At 37.7% G+C, this 21,045-nt stretch overlaps 1 protein-coding gene across 1 annotated transcript in view; it reads left to right on the top strand.

The window, feature by feature from the left end:
• The window catches only part of ZFAT (zinc finger and AT-hook domain containing), a 77,439-nt gene that overhangs the window by 39,666 nt on the left and 16,728 nt on the right, over positions 1 to 21,045 (top strand). The window contains exons 8-12 of the mRNA XM_062491874.1: positions 3,464 to 3,551; positions 7,310 to 7,459; positions 9,274 to 9,447; positions 12,587 to 12,675; positions 15,031 to 15,169. Of these exons, the coding sequence (XP_062347858.1) occupies positions 3,464 to 3,551; positions 7,310 to 7,459; positions 9,274 to 9,447; positions 12,587 to 12,675; positions 15,031 to 15,169 (640 nt within the window). The remainder of the gene's footprint in view (positions 1 to 3,463; positions 3,552 to 7,309; positions 7,460 to 9,273; positions 9,448 to 12,586; positions 12,676 to 15,030; positions 15,170 to 21,045) is intronic.

The following is a 21,045-nucleotide window of genomic DNA, read 5'->3' as shown; positions in this document are numbered from 1 at the left end:
TAGTAGAGGGTTTCAATTTTTCTTTTTGTGACTGTATACTTGTCTACCTACCCCTTGAATTATCTTGAAATACATGCCTCAGAGAAATGAAATTCTCTTCAGAGCACTGTAAATGGATAATGCAATATAGCTGATGCTTTCTTAGCACAATTTTAATTCATTTATATAAAGAGAAATGCATTGTGTTTATTATGTAAGTGGCCTTATTTAATAACAAAACAGCATAAACAAGAAAATTTGTGATATTATACTAATTTATTTTTACTAGGTTTAAGAATACTTACATACCTAATTGAATTCTTGTTTTGTGGAATGTAAACAACACTTTCAGACAAAAACCTACGTTTATTTAGGAATTATTTTAAGTTTCTTATATTTTCTCAGATTAGCTAATAGGGATGCTGAGCAAATATCAGGAAATGATTGCCTTTGAAGTTTAAATAGCTGATTGGACTATGCAGCTGGTCTCTAACAGAGGTAGATGCAGTTCTCTCCATGCTTTGCTTCTGTTCATGTCCCTCAAAAAAAACTTCAAGGGAATTTAAAAGGCAAGTATTCCAATAAGGCATAGGAAAAATAACTTATTCTTAGCAGAGGAAAGCTTGCAAGCTGAGAATGTGATTCAGGTATTATTGCAACCTCAGCCTTCAAAGGGTTTCTGTCACCACCTATGGCCAGGCCACATGAAGAGCTGGAACTGTGGTGAAGAGGACCTTCTCTGGGGCTCTGTGTTGTGGTCTGGGTGCTCTGAAATACTGAAATTTGCAACAGAGGATTTTTGAAGGCTGTTGTGAGAGTGATGGGATTGCACTGAAGGACTTGCACAAGCTCTCAGGGCAGCAGCAGAAGAACACTTCAGCATTCCAAGCTGACAGTATAAGCTAAAGTACTCTGGCACTGCCCTGGATACCCAGCAAGGAAAAGCTTGGCTTCAGCTGGGTGCTCTCTGTGACACACTTTGAAGGGACTCAGTGCTCCTAGGCACACTGTTAGACTACAAAAGATAACCCTTTTGAAGATCACTTCTGCAGAACTTGGTATAGATAACTTTCTAACAGCTTGAAAAAAGCTTTTAGCATTATTTCATTATTGTTATCGTTGTCCTGTGGAAAGATGTGTTCTCAGCATCTATCCATTCATGTTGTTCTATAGCTCTTGATGCATTTACTGATTATTTTGGTTTTTCCTCTAATACATAGGCTTACAGCCTTGCCTTCCTCAAGAATATTAATGAGAATGTAAAGTTGTCACTGTTAACAGTACTTCAATTGAAGTAGTGTGTGTTGTGGAGTGTTAATTTTTTTTTTCTTATTTAACATTTGTCTCAATGTTCTGGTCATGCAGAGAAATACTTAATTCAGTGAGTATTAGAGACCAGCAACACCCAAGGGTACATTAAAAGTATACTATTTTTTTCCTTTATTTATTGTATATTTTGAAATCAGATATATAGCAAGTTTGAGGAACAGATTGAGATCTGTCAACACATTTCAGATCAAGAGTCCCTAAATGATTTTGTGCTGTTTTTCTGAGATGTGCCAGATTATGAATGTGATCATGCCACTACATTTTTGAAAAGGTGCAAACATTGCTGTACAGTTTTGTATCAATTAATCTACCAATCTTTGTTGGAGTAATGTGTTCAGGTAGAAATCTAAAATCATCAGTAGCAGATCTAAGTTATATAATTTGAGATACCCTAATTCCACAAATTAACAGCTCTTTTTCAAGGTGTCGTCAGCTTTGTAGGCTCCTTGAATCTCTTCCAAAACTCAGCTAGTATTCTCTGATGTTCCTTTTTTTCTCTTATGATCTTATGGCTCAAAATGATGACAGCCCCAACTCCCTCATAGCAAGGAACTGCCCTCGGGTTGGTAATCCTTGTGTAGCTGCCATCCCCAGTCCCTGGTGCAGGTTCTCACAGGAGCAAATGACTGTCAGCTCAGGCAGAATTCTCCTTGTGTCACTGCCATGGCAGTGACAGCTCCATATCCTACAGCTGTGGGAATATTTATTGTTATTTCAGCCCAGATGTTCTAGGGCTACTGCTGCTTTTAACTTGTAGGTACTTCAACACAGGGATTTGTTTCCCAGAGGTACATGGGACTGATTGCAAATGCTGCATCATATGCCAAAACCTGTCTGCCATGAAAACCCATCAATTTTTGCTTTCCTTTCAAGAGAGGTGTCCATTTACAGCTGTACAACTGCAGCATCTGAACAATAATGGCCTCCTTGTACAGCCCTCCTCTCTATTCAGAGGTGCTTTTTGGTCAAAGGTCAGAAACTGGTAGGGAGTCTAGGACCCTTAGCCTCCTGTGATCTCACAATTTCTCACTCATAACACAGGGCTTTGTCTCATTTTGATCAATAATTTTCCTTCCATACTCTTCAGGAAGTATTTCTGTCCTCCTGGAATAAGTAGTGAAGTGTCTGTTCTGTGGCTTCAGCTCACCTTTTCAGAGGTCTCTAGTAGGTGGGCAGCTGCACCTCTCCAACCAGGTCATGTGTTACCTGAGCACCTGCCCAGCTGTCAGGACTAACTAGACTCGCTCCATCTGTGGTTTTGATAATCCACTCATAAATTATTCTACTCAATGCAGCGGTGACTATCACCCCACTCATTTAAATGAGCATCCAGTGCCATCAGTTACTTCTGGAAAGATCAAACTCTGCAATATTATGACTGTCAAGGTTTAATTTGAAGTGTAATGGAGAAAATTCCTACATTTTTACACAAAGTTAGATGCATTTGTAAAAACATGAAAATTGCAATTAGACTAAAATTGCATATAGGAAGAAATTACATCAAAACTCTCCAGTTGAACTTAATTGGTAGTGTTAAATCTGTTATAACATCAGTGACACTGAGAAAATCAACAGTAGTCTGTAAATCTTTAAATCAAAATAGTAGAATAAGACTTTATCGGTAATGCATAAATTGCTGAATATTTATAAAATCATTAGAAATGTAGACACTGAATAAGTAATGGCATCTGTCATTGTTAACTCTGCTGCTTAATTTCAGGCCATTTTATAAATCCACATGGTGGTTGTCTTCAGAAGGGTAAGATCTAATCCTTAGGTTTCAGAAGGGTGGACTTGTGGAAAAAAAATGAAGAAAAAACCCTAAATATTACTGCTTACATCAAATACATATTCTTCTGTTACATGACTTGATCTTTTGACTCCTGATTTTCTACAGAGTCACTCAGAAGATAGTGCTTACATTTATTGTGCATATTCTCATCTGCTGTAACTTGGAGCCCTGTATTCATGAGGATTAATGATGTGCTTAGAGTCTTTTAATATTTCTCCTTCACTTATTTCACTATAAATACATTAATTTTTTCCATAAAAACCGAACCTTGAATTATAACTTTGTTGAGAACCATGTATTACTGAATAATGACTGCAGTGATTATACCAGTAGACTGAAAATGCAATCTCTTTCTCACTTAAGGATAAAAAGAGTTATTCCTGTCCTGTGTGTGAGAAGTCATTTTCTGAAGATCGACTTATAAAATCTCACATCAAGACAAATCACCCTGGTAAGAAAAAAAATCAAGGAAGATTTCTCAGTCTGTTTCAATAAATGGATAAGGGTTTAGAATGAGCAGTGTAATGTGGTTATATTCCTAAGAAAGAGTCTATTTCTAATTCAACTGCTTTAGAGTAAGAACTGTGTTGGTTTTGTAGATGTTAGAATTTAGAGTGAAAAGTCTTACTGTTTGATCATGTATGTTGTGGAGTATGTCAAGTAATTGTGCTAAGAAATCTGTCTTCATCTGGCAAAGGGTGAATTCAAATTAAAAACTGGAAAGATTGGGATCAGGCATATAGGCATCCTGTAGCTGCCCCAGGAGATGTAAAATTCCCACTGGCCTTGCATGAACTGACAGGAATGCATCTAGGGCTTGTGATTTCTCTCTGGGTGGCTGATATGAATGCAGAGCTGACCCTGTGTGTGCCCAGGTCCTGTGGGCTGGGCTGGACCCCCAGGACCAGCTGGAGTCTGCAGCAGGGCTCCTGCTAGGACCAGCTGGGATGTGGTATGGCCAGTACTAATGGAGCTGGCAAGCCTGGCTGGATACAGCAAACTGCTCCCAACTCTGTTTATACCTTGCATTGTGGTGCCCTGATTTATCAGGGCAAGTACAAGATAATAGGAATGCAGTGAGTCAATGTGCTGTGCTTGAGTAAACATTCCTTTCTCAGTTCTTGGGAATTTGATGCCAAAATGCTGGTGTGGGGACGATTTAAACCTCACTGATGTGAACTCAGCAGAGCCACACTGGTGTATCCCTGATTTCCTGCTTCTCAGGATTGGTGTTACATTGGATAGAAAGCCTTCCTGCTACAGCACAGGAGGGAGAGGTGACACTTTCATTAATTCATCTACAGTGCTCCTTATCACCCGACATAATTGGATACAAAGAAGGAAAACACTGGTCATGCTCAGACTAAGTCTGAGGAAGAAAAATCCAATTAAAATAATGTAACTTTCCTTGTCTTTCTTGTCAGATGTACAGCATAATAGGTAAAGCAGCAGTTTATCTTCCTATTGCCACTAGATAGTGCTAGACCCGTGTTTTAAACATTTTCCTTCGCTTTAATTTCATCCTTAACTCCCACTTCAGCTCTTTAGTTACTAAACCTCTTTATTTGCAGACCACTCCAGAGCAGTGTGGTTGGAGGGCTTGTCGTACGTCAGAGGACATGTCTGATGCAGGAAATTGAGATGAGCAAAGGCTTCTGAGCTATACTGTAGTCAGGAGGTATAACACCTGTAAGCATAGAAATTGAATCTCAATAAATGTGCCTTTAAAGCCTTCCTGCTTCCTCAGGCAGGGAGCATAGGAGGCTTCCCTAAATAACAGGACCTGTGAGCTGGCAGGACATGATGTTCTGTGCCCTAACATGTTGCCATTAGCCTGGACTGGTCCAGTGACTGCTGAATGATCAGTGTTTGCTGTGCCTGAGTCCAGCAATACCAGTTAACTCTGGAGCCCTAAAGTACTAAACTCATGGACTTACTCCTGGACAATTCATTTGGTATCTTAATCCCTCTAAAAAAAGTGTAGTGTAATTCTTTTTTTATTCAGGTGGGTCTTTTAAACTCTTACAATAGAAGTAAGATGAAAAAAGAAAATCTGTGCTGTTATTTTGTGTTTTCATTTTTCATTAATGTATCACAGGCACATAGAGCTTAAAGGCAGAGTAGCAGATTTATTAGATGTAGCTCAGTGGTAGTAAAGAAATACTACATCTAAGATATGCCTGTGCAATAGTTATACAACAACCCTGTTTTAATATATGGAGGAGAATTAATGCACTTTTTTTTTTTAATTTCTGTGAATTTCCTCCTTGCAATTAGGAAGAAATCCTTTATTTGTACACCATACTTAATTACAAGCCAAATAAGTGTGAAGGGTCTGATGGTATAAGCTATTGAATACTGCAGTGGCATGAGTGCAGTTGTTTTCAAAAACGTAAATGAAAATGAATGAAGATGAAAGGAAAGACAGGTACTGTTAACAGGAATTTAATTTTAAAATGGCATATCAAAATTAATTTAAACTGAAACACTTTCATATTTATTTCTAGAACTTCCTCTTTCCTTCCTTTCTTAGTATTATTCAGCATGCCCCACCCTTTGTCTCTTCTGTGAAATCAAAAAGTACTCCTTCCTCTTCTGTATTTGCAGAGGAGTTGAATTTTGGTCCGGTGAAGTCAGTGAGACAGAAATCTCCGTAGTCTTTGGCAGAGCAGTATTTGGAATCAAAGAGTAAGGGAGCTTGGTTTGATTGCCCAATGATTTTTGTACTCAGGAGTGAAGGAGGAGTCTTGGGTTCTGGTCCCAGCTCTCAGAATTATCTACCTTTCATCCACCGGGTTATTTAATATGATATTTCTTAATAGTTCTGAAGCGTGAGAGGCATCAGCTTCCATAGCTGCCCACTGAGCAGACATCCTGGCCTGCAGTCATGAATGAAGAATCTAAGCCATGAAAAGCAGATGAGGGTTCAGACTTATGGCTGTGTTTTTCTTTTTTTGGTACCTTTGAACTTCTCTATGCTCAGTTCATGGGCTTTTATAGCTAGAGGTTATTTTCCCTGTGCACATGAGTTCAGGCAGGATTTTTGTGATTCCATTCTGGGACTGATCATCAGGAGACAAGGTGATTTTGGTAAATATCTGAGTTTAGACAGGAACTTTCAAATTTATAACATTTGGGGTTTAATACATCACCAGCTTTCATGTCTTAAGGTTTAGATTTCATGAGTGTTGTACTTGCATTAAGTCAAGAGATAGCATTTCATTCATCTGACGTGCATTGAGCAATTTGATTTATTTTTAAAAGCATCTGGCAATGTTTTCATTTTGTGTCTGGGCCACTTTAATTTAAACTTCATTATTTTGAACTTTTTCACTGTGACAACCAAAACATTACCTCATATGAAGGAAATACACAGAATTGAGTGTGTCTAGCTTGAATAAGAAAAGGCCAGGAGAGGAATCTTAATTGCTGTCTTCAGCAATCTAATTAAAAAGAAGACAGAGTGAGATTTTTCTTGGAGCTGTACAGTGAAGGGATGTCAGCTGAAACAAGGAGTTTCTGTCTAGAACTAGGAAAATAGTTTTGACTGTAAAGATGGTTAAGCACTGGAATGGGCCAAGAGAGGCTGTAGAATCTGCATTCTTGGATATGTTCAGAACAGGACTGGATATGACCCCAAGCAACTTGATGTAACTTTAAAAATAGAACTGTAAAGTTGATCCTGCTTGGAGTAGGTGACCTTAGAGGTCCCTGCCAGTCACATTTATTCCATGAGCCTTTTTTTTCCTTTAAAGTGCCTGATTATCAGCATTCTGACCATTGTAGCTGTGGCTGAAGTGAATTGTCTTCAGATCCTTGACATCTGGGGTGAAATCTTGAATGAAGCTTTTGAAAATATTGATTATAAAAAGTGCCAATTTACCTTATGGGGTAGGGTCACAGTAATAAAATTATATTCTGTGCCAGTGACCCAACCAATTTTTTTAATATGGAAAATGTTTTTATTTTGTTAAACAGGTAGTGAGTACAGTGAGCTCACGGATCAGGAGACAATGGACAGAGCATCCTAGAAGGCCTAAAGATAAAAAAGGTCCTTGTGCTCTTTGCTCAAGTCAGTTTTGAGTGGGACTAGGAGAAATACAGATTTTAAAAAGTTGGATTGAATCAGGATCTAGGTCTTCAATATTACTTACAAAATAAATTCCCTCATGTTGTTCTGGTTCTTACTACCTTTTGTATTTCTCTCAGAGGTTTCAATGACTACTATTTCTGAGATTCTTGGCAGAAGAGTTCAGCTGAAAGGACTTATTGGAAAACGAGCTGTGAAATGTCCCCACTGTGATTTTTATTTTATGAAGAATGGATCAGACCTTCAACGTCATATTTGGGCTCATGAAGGTAAAACTTTGGTTTTAAGCTTTTGGGCATATAATGAGTCTCACTTGAGCTTTGCTGACATAAAAAAACAGATTCAAATTTAGTTCTATACTCTAATGCAAAACTTTAAGCTACATAAGAGGTTATGTAGCTTAATTAATTGGTTTAATGGATTCTGGATCACATATGGAACTTCACACTCACAACTTGAACAGACAGTTTAAATGTTTTATAAAAAAATAATAAAATTCTAATGCAATTATTTTCCAAAACTCATTCATAAACTTTTATAAAGTATTCTGTGCGAGTAAGGAGCAGTGAATTAAATACATGCTCAGTATTTTAAAACAAGTGATTTTTCTGTATCTTCCTATGAGTTTCTGCTGCTCCTTTTACTTTTGTCCAAGTATCCTTGGTCTAGAAATCTGTTAGTAAACCAGTTTAAATTCCAATTGCTTTGATGCATACATATGAATTCTGTGAGTATTTTAGTTAAATCCTGCAGAGCTTGGCAGCTAGCTCCCACAGACACAGACATTGATCAAAATACCCTAAGATAATGCTCATCATATTTATGATTTTTTTAGGGAGAAATTCCAGTAATATGGCAACACATAGGTTAAAAAATAGATTAAAAATGCGTTGAGTTAAAAATCTCTAGAAAGTACAATCTTCTGTCTATCCAGTTGGTGTATATTTATAAAAGATCTAAGACATCTTGCCTATGATTTTAGGTTCTTTAGCCATCCCTCTGCATAAAGTGGATAATGGGATTTGGTGCTCTTAAACTGGAATCTTGTTTCCAAAGTGTTCCTGTTTAGGTGGTTCAGCATTTTTGTTTGAGTGCTCTGTGAGCTTTCCTGCCTGTGTAGCAGAGCAGGGCTCCTCTCCAGTGGCCTTTCCTCCATTAAGGTGTTTAGGTAAGGCAGAATGTAGGTTAGAGAAATTCCTTGTATATTCCATAGACAGAGTTCTTCTGAGTGGAACTGGGAGCCTGTGTCATCTAACTACCAGGAGAAAGAGGCAAAATTTTTTCCCAAATCAAAGTGTGCAATCAAGTCTGCTTAAAGCAGACTGTAATTCCTCATGATTGTAAATCTAATTTTAAGGTCACGAGTATCAATCTAAAATGTGCACACCCTCATGAGACTGTTGACCTACTCTGCCAGTTCTGATTTATTCAGTTTTTCTTTGAAGGCTTTACTTTGTTCTTATAGACTTCTGTTAGATGATGCACTGGGTTTCTATCTCTCTGTGCGCTTTGGACAGTTTGAGGGAAGTGAAGTTTTAAGCACTTGTACCTGCCTGAACCATTAACAAATCTGACACTAATTAACAATAAAACACAGCTTGCACATTTAACTTATGCTTCCATGTTAGCTGCATAACGAAGTAGTCCTCCTTACAACAAGTTTCCTCATTGATGATTGTAGTAAATGGAGAATGGTTTGAACCTGAGGACTTCTAGGGGGAGACATGTCCACCAGCTTCACATCAATGTAGGCAGTCTGGACTTTACTTCTAAATGGAGGGTAGGCATAGCAAGGCCCATATATCAGTATTTTCCTGGCTAAACTCAGTACCTAGCTTCAGTAGGGCAATATTCAATTGTGAAAGCACTTCTTTCTCTTAGCAAGTTAAATGATACAATCATGAGCTTAGCATCATTTACACAGAAGCTAGAGATGAAATTTCTTATTTGTAGAGCTCCAAATTTTGAAGTGTTTCTCTTTGTCCATGTTGCTCGTGTGATCTGAAATTTCTTTCAATCAAGTGTCCACCCTCTCATGGAAAGGCAGAGCCTGATAGTTTCATGGTATATTTTTTATGTTAAGGTGTCAAACCCTTCAAATGTTCCCTCTGTGAGTACGCCACTCGCAGCAAGAGCAACTTGAAAGCTCACATGAATCGTCACAGCACAGAGAAAACCCACCTTTGTGATATGTGTGGGAAAAAGTTCAAATCAAAAGGCACTTTGAAGAGCCATAAACTCCTTCATACTGCTGATGGTAAGTGCATGTTTATTAAATCTATTTTAGGACAATAAATATAGTCTGTACTATAGGTTTTATTAACAAATGCTTTTCAGTTGAGTGCTTAAGTGTGATTTACAGATTTTGTTTCTTCCCAGGAGACACCGTTCAGGAAATAATTCAGAACTTTGTGAAATTAATTTCTGTGAAAGACAGCTGTCTCTGAAATACTAGATTTCTCTGAAATTTGTATTGGCTTTGTATGCCTTCTTTGTTCTTACAGAAAGTGGTTTATCTCAATAGAAATTTGAAACTGCCAATGGTTCTTTAAGTTTCTTAAATATAAGTATCTTACTGTTTTAATCTGTGAGAATATTATGAGGATCCTGAGGATCTTAATCAACCAGTGGCAAACCTGGGCATTTAAGCTCTACAGTCTCACATGCAGCACCTCATTTGCCCTGCAATTTTAATATTTCTGTGATGTTAGCTGAAAAAAGCAAGATGCACATCCAGAAAAGCATCCCATTTTATATCAAAGTTTAGAGCACAACAATACTTTATTATTCTGAGATTTTCATAATGAAGTACATTATTTAGCAGGATAAGTAGTACAGACCTTCATTATGACTTAGTAGCTTGACCTTTGTTACTCATGCAATTGTGTGAAACCTCATTCCACTTTTTATTTACCATTTCATTTTAATTCTTTTTTTTCTTTTCGAATTACATCTTCAGAGAAAGCAGACAATGCTGATATATTTTTAGGATATATTTGAAGTTTTTGTGTCAGAGATATTTTTAATGCTTATATCTGTATGTTCAAGTGAAAGAGACAATTCCTTTTACATCAATATGCTACATCTTACAGGAAGATTATAGTTGGTAGTAAATCACTTGTCATTCAAAAAGTTCTTTCCAGTATTTTGAACTAACTTGATCAGTAATAAGTAGGTCTGCCACGTGCATCTAAACTTCACGTGCAAGAATCAAGATTTTACTTAACCAAATGCAAACCTCAGCTGATTCCTGGCTAGGAGAAGGAGGCAAGTCGTTGTGTTTGAATGCAAAAAAAATTTCAAGGATGACCAGTCTATAAAGAAAAATGAAAAGGCCTCTTTCTATGGCCTTGTAAGAAAAAATAATCACTTCATGGTGTTCCATTTCAAAACCTTTCTGTTTTGTTTCCATCATCTGTCATGATCAAATAGTGAAATTCAGTAATGAAAGTTGTATTTGTTTTCACCTGTGTGTTAGATTTCTTGAACAAATCTATATGTGTGTAAGTCATTACTGCAATTCATCTGAGGCTGCTTTGAAATTTGGTGTTGTTAAGAATAGCACTATAGTTGAGCAGGATCTTGCCATGTCTGGATTGGGTTTAAAAGCATAAAGTTAGCTTTAAACATTTCAATTCTTGTGAGGAACTGTGTTCTTTTTTAAGTTACTGTTAGGTCAGGCTGAAACCTTGGCTCTAGAGGCATTGTTATTACCAGGATCCTTCTTTATCTGGTTTAAACTCATCAGTTTCTGGAATAGTCATTTCTAGTGGAAGCTGTCTCAGTCCATCACAGGGGTGATGGGGGTTGGAACAAGATGACCTTTATGGTCCCTTACAACCCAAATCATTCCATGACTGTGTGTTCCTTTTTGGTGAACCTCTATTTTTGACTGGTACAAATAAATCCAAGACTTGGGTCTTTTGCCTTGCATTTCACACTTCCAAAACTGTTCTAGGAAATTCCCACTACCTTTGGAAGGTGAGTTTTACCACTGGATCCAGCAGAAGCAGGATCTCACTGTGAGAGTCTTAAGAGTCTGTGGACTCTTAATTAATTTTCCTCACTATGTCAACCCCAACAAACTTTTTATGCATTTCAAACACCTGTGAACTAATAAGAGGACATTTGTCATCAGGAATGTGGTTTGTCAAGGCACTTTCATCCTCTTGAGTGACAGTTTCTCTTTGCCCAGTGTCCCTTCCTATAGTGACAGCACTGCAGAAGTTCTTAGCAGTACACATCTAGTGTTCTTCAGTTATTTCACAAATAAGTGAATTTGAAAGCTGTTTTTGAGTCTTGTCTTCCTGACTTATGAATCCAAGCAATTTTTGTTCAAATATCAGAGCCCTGCAAGGTCAGTTTAAGTCGTGGAATATAAAGTAGTTTTGTGTCTGATTTTTTTCTTTTCCAGAAGACAGATTTCTCAAGAGTGACATGATAGAAAGCAATTCTGTAGTGCAGGGTCATTACTGTTTGTGGTTAGAAGTAAACCACACAGCCTGATTTTCATTATTTTATTTAGATACCAGAAGGTTCTTCTTAGTCATGTTTTATAGAAACTTTCACACTTAGTATAAAATGCTTTTACCTTTTTCATCACTGTATGGAATCTAAAGAAACCCAATCTCTTTGTGATAATACAGAATATTATCTATTCGACTTCTACATTGCCTTTTAGTTCTTTTACTTTTGGAGTAGTTTTTAGTGTATCCTTACTCCACATCAGTCAAATACAATTTGTCAGCTGTGCACATTTAATTCAGGAATGAAGTCCTTCTGCATTTAATATACCTTGTAATTTGGCTGGAGGCAGAAGGACTGATAGAATCTTAGAGGCAAAATAAGGAGAAAAAGAGTGTGAAACCCAGAGAATAAAAGGAAGGAAATTGTGTTCATGTAAATAATAAGGGAAAAAATAGATTAGTGAGAGAGACTGCTTCCAGGGGAAAATGTATTTGAATCACAGCAATTCAGTGCTTGGGACAGAAATAACTAAACCCATGTGAACATGATCAAACATGGGTGTTTTAAGGATTTCCAAGTGTGCTTTACAATTAGCAAAGTAGCTGTGCCTGCAGTTGTAAATAATGGATTTCCTTCTTCCATTTAGAATGCACTATAACAATTCTTTTTCTTCTTCTCCAAGTGACTGTCCCAAAAGAATCCACAGCATTTATTGTTTATAAATTTAAAGACTACACTTGAGCCTTTTTTCCTCCCTTATTGTTCTTTTCATTCTATTTAACCAAAATTTTGCAGAGCAGGTGCTGGACTTCTCATATTGTTCATTGTTCATTCTTGGCATTTTGGAATTTGTCTGTATAAGGAAATAGAATCAGTAGTTTTCTGTACTTAAATAGAAAAAAATATTTCATTTCCTATTCCCATTGCAGGAAAGCAGTTTAAATGCACAGTATGTGATTATACAGCTGCCCAGAAACCACAGCTCCTACGACATATGGAGCAACACGTCTCTTTCAAGGTAAGATAACATAAATCATGCTTAAAGTTACTAGGAAATAGAACTTTAGACAACAGTATAAAACTGGCACGTTTCCTTGTTTGATGACAATTAACAGTATACAAACATTTTAATAATCTGGAAATTTTGACTTTATACTCAGACTTTTGAGACGGTTATTCTGTTCATGACTAATTTGTAATTAGTAGTTTTACTTGACAAAAATATCTGTATGTTGCAATATGAAACAAATTTATTTGGTTTGATTGTCAATCCTTGAGTGACTGAATCCTAAAATGTCCTAGGAAGGTATGAAAGCAAATCCTGTATATCAGTGTTCATTGCCCACCTTAATTTTCCCTGAAATTTGCCAGTCTCTTGTACTGTAGATGAGTTCATATACTTCAAGAAATCAGAAGATAATTAATTTTAAAACACCCCATTTACCTGAAGCATGCATCGGAAAGAATTTTGAAAATTGTTACTGTTTCTATGAAGTATTTAGATTATAGAGTTTATGTCAATAAATAGTGGTATGTTTTTATTTCTAAATTTCACATTAATTCTCAGTGTGATAGGTCCTACTGTAATGTATTGTGAAAAGTTACATTCTGTAAATAGGAATTATACTGGTTCCTTTTCCAGAAAAGATGGTATTTTTTATTTATGAAGATGTTCATGTTAATGTGAGGCTTTATCTTAACAGTGAGCGTATTTCTTATTGAAAACATCATACTATTTTCATATGTAACATCTTTCATTATCTAACAGATAATTTTTCTTCTATAAAGAGTACACTGCTAGCATTCTTAACAAGTACCATAAAGCAGCAAGGCAAGCATTGTCTTTTCAGTGATGGTTTAAGTTTTGGAAGACAAAACAAGTCATTTAAAGAGATGATACACTTTGAACAAATAATTTTTCTGTCTTAAGTGTGTGGTTTTGCTCTGGACTTAAATTTTTAAAAGATTTTTTGCAAATAAAAATACATTTTTTTTTTCCTCGTTGATGGCTAAAGTGATGAATGTATTCACAGTGCAGTTCTTGAAATGTAGCTGGTTCTGACCTTGGGATCTGCCCAAGAGAACCAAACACTGGATTAGATCAGTCAGGAGTATTTGTTTAAAGGAGTTCAAAAAATGTTTGCCTCCTTCTGTGACAGTTGTTTGCATGCTTATCAGACTCAGGGAGATGTCACTACTTATGTGACCTAATGATCCTTTAATCCATCGTATCTAGCTCCATGAGTTTGCAATCCTGCTATCCAGTAGCAGGCAGCAGTCATGACTTGCACAAGTGAGTGTGACAGGAGCACAGCAGTCTGGATTATCTTCTCTAAAAAATGACAGTTTCAGCAATAGAAAGAGAATACCCATCTCTGAAATATTGAGTAGCTGAATGTTACAGTACCCTCTGAAGCATAAGGTTAAGGGAGCCTGAATATCACTTTTCTTCCTTATTTTTGCTGTTTGGAGCCTGAAGGAAGATCATGAGCAGTGAGCTTAGGAGAGTGTTCTAATCAATGTACCCTGACTGCAGACATTTCCCTGCTTTAAATTCAGCTCCCAGATGAACATTTCTGTACCAGCCATTTTCTGCTGAGGAGCTTTAGATGGGGCTGCTGTGCATTGAACATTTTCCATCCTATTCTGGGGTACTTGACTTTTCCCTGAGGACTTAGGTCAACGTCTGCATGCTTTTACAGTACCTAATGGTTGTGTCAAGCATCCTATAACTGTCATATATCTCAGTCAGAAAGTTATTATCAAACATTAACTTTAGGCTCAAATATTTGTTTTACTGTTTTTTTTTCTTTAGGAACTTGTCTCTTTGTCAGTTGAAGAGAGACAAAAAAAATTAATTTTGTTGCCAAAATCAGCTCACCAAATGGTGAGAGAAATGCAAATTCCAGGGAAAGATTAAAAAAAGGGAAAAAGGAAAGAAAAGTAAAAAAGGAAAATAAAGGAAGCCTTTTGAATTAGATGGGCTGTATAGTCATGTTGTGCTTTCAGTTATTTTAGTTGTCTTGCTGTCCTTTTTCAGACCAAAGCTCACAGCAACTGAGTAATTTCATAGCACAGAGTCTCCACATAGTCAGACCGGTTGCCATCAATTATGAAAACACACAACTTACTGAATTAAAGAAACTGGATAATAATCTTAAAATAGTGAGAATACTTGTTGTCTTGAACATAATAAAAAGCACCAAATTTAGGTAATGTTTAGTTACAACTTCAATATATTTTGAATTTTTGAGGCTTTCCTTGAAAGATGCCCAGGCCAGTAATGGTTTCTTGGGATCAAAAAATTGCAGCTTAGACCTGTATCCTGAAGAGGTGAGGAAATATAGTCCAACATTTTCCTTTTTGCTCCCAGCCCTTCCGCTGTGCACATTGCCACTATTCCTGCAATATATCTGGTTCCCTGAAGAGGCATTACAACAGGAAGCATCCTAATGAAGAGTATGTCAATGCAGGGTCTGGGGAACCTGCAGCTGAAGCTCTTATCCAGCAAGGTACATCTCCACCATATAAAATTTGTTGGGTTTTTTTGTTTTTGTTTTTTTTTTCCTGAAGCAAACTTGGTGTGAAGATAAACATTTGTGTGCTGTGTTATTCTCCAGTTTATTGGGTGTTATTTGAGAAATCATTATTCCTTCTTAGTAATTCTGAAATGGCCACCTTTTACCCTTCATTCAGTGTCCTTTGTTCTTGGTTTTTAAGGGTGTGGGAACCAAAGTTTTGTTTGACCTTGCTTGTACTATTTGTTGTTGCATACATTTATCATTTACACCTGTTTGTCTTTTTGCAAGACATGTATCACTGTATGTTGAAATGAATGATAGATTTCTACCATTCTGGTGATAAATTTCTGTGACAATTCTGCAAGGTTGAACTCAAGGTAAGATTGAGCAAACATAAGGAAATAGACTGAAGAGTAGATAGTAGCAAATTATTCCCCCACTGGAAAAATTTGGTGAGAAAACAAGAGTACAGGTGAAACAGGTTAGGAATTGTTATGTGAAGAATCTTGTTTATGGGCAAAGGAAGCACACCTTGTTCTGTGTAAGTAAGTCAAGAATTTGTTAGTAGTATAACAGAAATCTTAACAGTCTAATTTAAGATTTGTCTGACTCCCATAAGTAGTTTTGCTGTTACACACTGGGTTGATGAACTAAAGCAAACAACTGATTATACAATCAGGTACATTTTTGGCTGTAACGCTCCTTCAGTTCTGGTGCCTGGTGTGAGGAATGTGGAGCAGGAAGAGAAGAAAGCCAGATTAAGTATTAAATTTTGTGGAAAATATTTTAATTCTTGGTAAAATTAAGTTTCCTTCTTTGTTACTCATAATTTTAGAATGTTTTTCCAGTTTTTTAATAGAAACTACCAAGAGTTTCGTGTTTTGGAATCTTCCATTTCTGATTGTGTAGAAGAGGAATAGAGACCTAAATAATGCTGTTGTATTAGATAATGAATTAAATGTAATTATACTAAGGTTACATTGTTTCTAAATGCTATTTCCAAATCAGTCATCTAACACAACATTTATCTTTTGAAGGTATTAATCCATGGTTAAATACTGAAATCATGACACAGAGAAAGATAATTCAGTCTGAGACCCTCTCTTTAAACTTGCTCTGTAAGGGGAAAGTGTATAACTACAATAAGTGATCTCAGTCTGTGTTGGTTGTATGTAACATTTCTTTGTTTCTTTCAAAAAAACCAACAAATAATTTTAAAAGTAAATATCTATAACAGGATATTAATATGTAGCATAATTTTACAATTATTTTCACAGAAAGTACAAGTCCACGGGGAGCCTGCTGTTGTTTTAAGGAAGTAATATTTAATATTTGCTCGGTCAGTACTCAGAGCCTCTATTTTGTACTCACCCAGGTGAAGGAAGAGCTCCTCACTGTGGGGAGCTTTGTTTAACTTGCCAAATATCTGAGCACTGCAAAGAATTATTTGTCTGTAGCCACTCAGGAATAGATATGAGAGATTGAATTCTCCTGGTATAAATTAAGGATCATATTTGCAATGTTTGGAACAAAGAACATTAATCTTATGCTGATTAGGCTTTCCTTTCCCCTTGGGAGCCAGATAAACACACTTTTGGAAAAAATTCTTTTCCACTGAAACAAAGAAATGTAAAGTTGCTGAGATGCAAGAATAGCCTTAAAATGAAGACACTGGAGTGAGATGAGAGAGAAGAGTATAACTTTCTTCTGTGGTGGAAATCCTTCTTTTTCTCCACACTGGAACATTGGACACAATGAAATTTAACAAGTTCTAATGTCAGATTCTGCCCCTGGGATGGAGTAATGTCTGGCATTAGTCTAAGTGGGGAGGTCAGCCCAGCAGACAGGGATCTGGTTGGCAGCAGCTCTGCAGGATCAAGCAATGAGCCCTGGCAGCCCAGAGGGCAAATCCCATCCTGGGGTGCATTAAACACAGCATGAGCTGCAGGAGAAAGAGAGGATTATCCTGCTGTGCTCAGAGCTGGAGCCCCGAGTGCAGGGCTGGGACCCACCAGGTGAGGATGTGAAGGCTCATGGCTGTATCCAGAGGGTAACAAAGATGGTGATGGGGCTGGAAGTCATGTCCTGTGAGGAGCACCTGAGGGCTCTGGGTCTGTCTGGTTTGGAGAGGAGGAGGCTGAGAGGTGACCTCATTGCTCTAGAACAGCTTCCTGAGAGGGGATGGGGAAAAGGAGGTGCTGAGCTCTTCTCCTTGGGATCCAGTGATAGAACACATTGGAATGGTTCAAAACCACTCTTGGGAGGTTTAGACTGGCCATTTGGAAGCATTTCTTTACTGAGAGGGAGATCAAAGAGTGGAACAGGCTTCCCAGAGAGTTGATCGATGCCTGAAGGCTGTCAGGGCTTAAGGGGCATTTGGGCAATGCCCTGAACAGCAGCTTTAACTTTGGTCATTTCTGAACTGGTCAGGCAGTTGGACTGGATGGTCCTGGTAGGTCCCTTACAACTGAAACAGCCTGTTCTCTTCTTTCCATCTCTGACTTTGCATCCTTCTCTTCTCTTCTCTTTTCTCTTCTCTTTTCTCTTCTCTTCTCTTCTCTTCTCTTCTCTTCTCTTCTCTTCTCTTCTCTTCTCTTCTCTTCTCTTCTCTTCTCTTCTCTTCTCTTCTCTTCTCCTCTCCTCTCCTCTCCTCTCCTCTCCTCTCCTCTCCTCTCCTCTCCTCTCCTCTCCTCTCCTCTCCTCTCCTCTCCTCTCCTCTCCTCTCCTCTCCTCTCCTCTCCTCTCCTCTCCTCTCCTCTCCTCTCCTCTCCTCTCCTCTCCTCTCCTCTCCTCTCCTCTCCTCTCCTCTCCTCTCCTCTCCTCTCCTCTCCTCTCCTCTCCTCTCCTCTCCTCTCCTCTCCTCTCCTCTCCTCTCCTCTCCTCTCCTCTCCTCTCCTCTCCTCTCCTCTCCTCTCCTCTCCTCTCCTCTCCTCTCCTCTCCTCTCCTCTCCTCTCCTCTCCTCTCCTCTCCTCTCCTCTCCTCTCCTCTCCTCTCCTTACACAGAATTTATATTTCCTGTGCTGACAGTAGTGCTGTGCCTGTTTTCCACATTCACCTGTGGAAAAGTCAGACATTTTAGGGTAGTAATGAGGCATCAAATCCATGTAGGAGTTATGAAGTCAGCATCTCTTCTCAGGACTCTGTAATGAAGAAAGATGTATTAATAGGTATAGTTTTCCCACATACAGCTTCCTTTGCCAGCTCATTTTCCTGATCTGTGATGCATCAGATGGATCTTGCACCTGGGCTACAAATAAGACCAGAAATTCCTTATCATGCTATAGAAACATCCGTTTTTCCCAGTACTTCGGTATCTCACTGGGGGAAGAATTTTTCTATGTAGGAAATATCTGCATTTGGAAATGATAAACATGAATCCTATTGAAGTTAATAAAAGTTTTCCTGACGTGGAAATCAGAATGCCTTCTGTATTTGGGTCACAAAGCACAAACAGATTACTGTGGACACGTTATGCAGTATGACAAGTAAGTCATATTTGTGATATATGACACTTGGGTGTCATACAAGGTAATAGATGTTAGGAAGAAATACTTCACTGTGAGGTACTGGAACAAGTTACCCAGGTAAATTGTGGATGCCCCATGCCTGGAAGCGTCCAAGGCCAGGTTGGATGGGGCTCTGAGCAACCCGGAGTGGTGGAAGCTGTCCCTGCCAATTGGCAGGGGGATCAGAACTAGATGATCTTTGGATGACTCTGTGTGTTTCTGAGCTGCTTGGGCCAGAAGTTGCACCTTGCTGTCTGACTAGCTTCTATTTCGTTTCAATTTACTGTATTCATAGATCTGAAAAGCAATTTTGGAAAATTATTCATGTATTCATGTAAAGGAAGAAGACCTTTCAGGTCTGATACTAAAAAAATCCTTTGAAATGAAGGGGCTGTAGATGAAAATGAGAGAGTAACCAGCAAGCAAAAAGGCTTGAAAAGAAATTGAGAGGGGAAAGTAACAAAGATTAATATCTAATAAAAGCTGTCTATATCTATTTGTATTGTATTGAGCTTGTTCTAGGTTACCCAAGGAGCCCAGAGTGAATTGCCTCATGCTTACTTATCTCCTCTGCTCTCAGTTGGTTTCTGACTGCATTGCAGGAACTGCAAATAAACTTAATTGGAAATACTTATATGAATGTAGACTGCTGGACTATACTCAAGATTCCTAGAATAAGCTTGTAAATAAATGAATGATTCATAGAAGAGGGACTCTGTTCATTGGAGCAACTGCATTGCCAAGGATAGACAGCAGTATTTAATTTCTGGGCTTGTGGTAGAAATTGAAATAGAGAAATGCTTGGGATTTTGCAGGGTATGTGTGTGTGTTTCTTTGTTTAAGTAGAAGCCTATGATCTGACATTTATTTTACTGTTGTAAAGTAAAAAGGAAAATAAATAGCATAAGAAGTTGATATATTCTGCAAAGGGGGCAAGAATATTATGTATTACCCACTAGTTTTTCTGCAAGCCCTGTCTATGTGCTCATTTGATGGCTTATTTTTTAGTTTCATTTGCTTTGTGCTGGGCAAGTCACATACAATTTTTCCCAAATTTGTTTATTTTCTCCTCACTGATACTCCCTCCCATGCATAAACATTTTGTTTATGTGTCTGAGACAGATTTTCATTTGTGTTTGTGCAGCTATTTGTGCAGGCCATATATGAGGATCCAGTTGTGGCCTCTGGGTTCTGTTTTATAGCTGCCAGCATGTGCTTGTTTAATTCAAAAATGACAATTCTCTTGTGGAGGTTTTAGGCCAATTAATAAAAAAGAGCACATATTAGTGGAAGAAAGTTGTGGAGCTATCTAAGATCTGCCTGGAGTATTTTGTTACAAACTTCAGTTTTGTTATTGAAAGCAGTAAAGATGTGGAATTCATTGCCTTTTTCTATATGTTACCCATTACTCTAAAGAATTGTCTAGAAATTAATTTTTCTGAGTTTCCTGATCAAGTCACTGATATAGAGTTATATATCAACAGTTAAATTCTATGCTTCTATTACTTGTTATTTAATTCAAGTCATAATGACAAAAGTTGCAGATTTAATTGATCTGGTGTGTTTTTACAATAGTTTTGATATCAAAGTAATGCAGAAAAGTGTTCACTGTTTCACAGCAATGTATTTTTCCTAATACTACAGATTGGTGTGAAATTAATGAGTAATTTCATTTTCTGTAACTGATAATATTATCTCATCTAATCTGTTCTAGTCAGAACTGTTTGGGTTTCCCTTAGTAAAACTGCTTCACTTTTGCTTAGAGATGGAATATTGAGCATCTGCTCTAACAGTGAAGTTTGGTAAAAACTTGGCAAAGAGGAAGGTTACTATGGGAATAGTAAGTGCCAGTGAAATACCCTAGAGACCGGGTGTAGTTACATTGTTTTATCAAAATAAATATTTTGTTTCTTTTCACCTGGTTACCATGTGGTCGCTTTCCATTAATGTGAAATGGGATGTTTTTTTCTAATTGCCTTGCTCATAAAGGACAGTGCCACCAGGTCTTGGCTTATACCCATCTTCTGTGAGTCTGTTTGAAGCCCTTGAACATGATGGGGGAGGATCATCTTTAGCCGTGGTGATGTGGAGTCAGAGGTGTGGTAGCACAGTTCTGCAGTGGCATAAGGCACTTCCCCAGCCACTAGATTTGTTACAGTGAGTTCTGGTCACCTAATGCAACAATTTATCACGTGCAGGTTGTTCTTGTTTTCTTTAGTCAATAAAGAGGGAAAAAGCAGGAACACTTATTTGCACAATTACAAGCAAATGAGATTTGACATTTGACCAAATGACCTTCATAATCAAAAGAAGTTCAAGCTCTTTAATCTCATATGAAAAATTGGGTTCTCATGATTTCA

Source organism: Cinclus cinclus, chromosome 1 (genome assembly GCF_963662255.1).
Source record: "Cinclus cinclus chromosome 1, bCinCin1.1, whole genome shotgun sequence".
In the NCBI taxonomy this organism is placed as follows: domain Eukaryota; kingdom Metazoa; phylum Chordata; class Aves; order Passeriformes; family Cinclidae; genus Cinclus; species Cinclus cinclus.
Note: the sequence above shows the minus strand (reverse complement) of the source record. Positions and strands in the feature narration are given on the sequence as shown.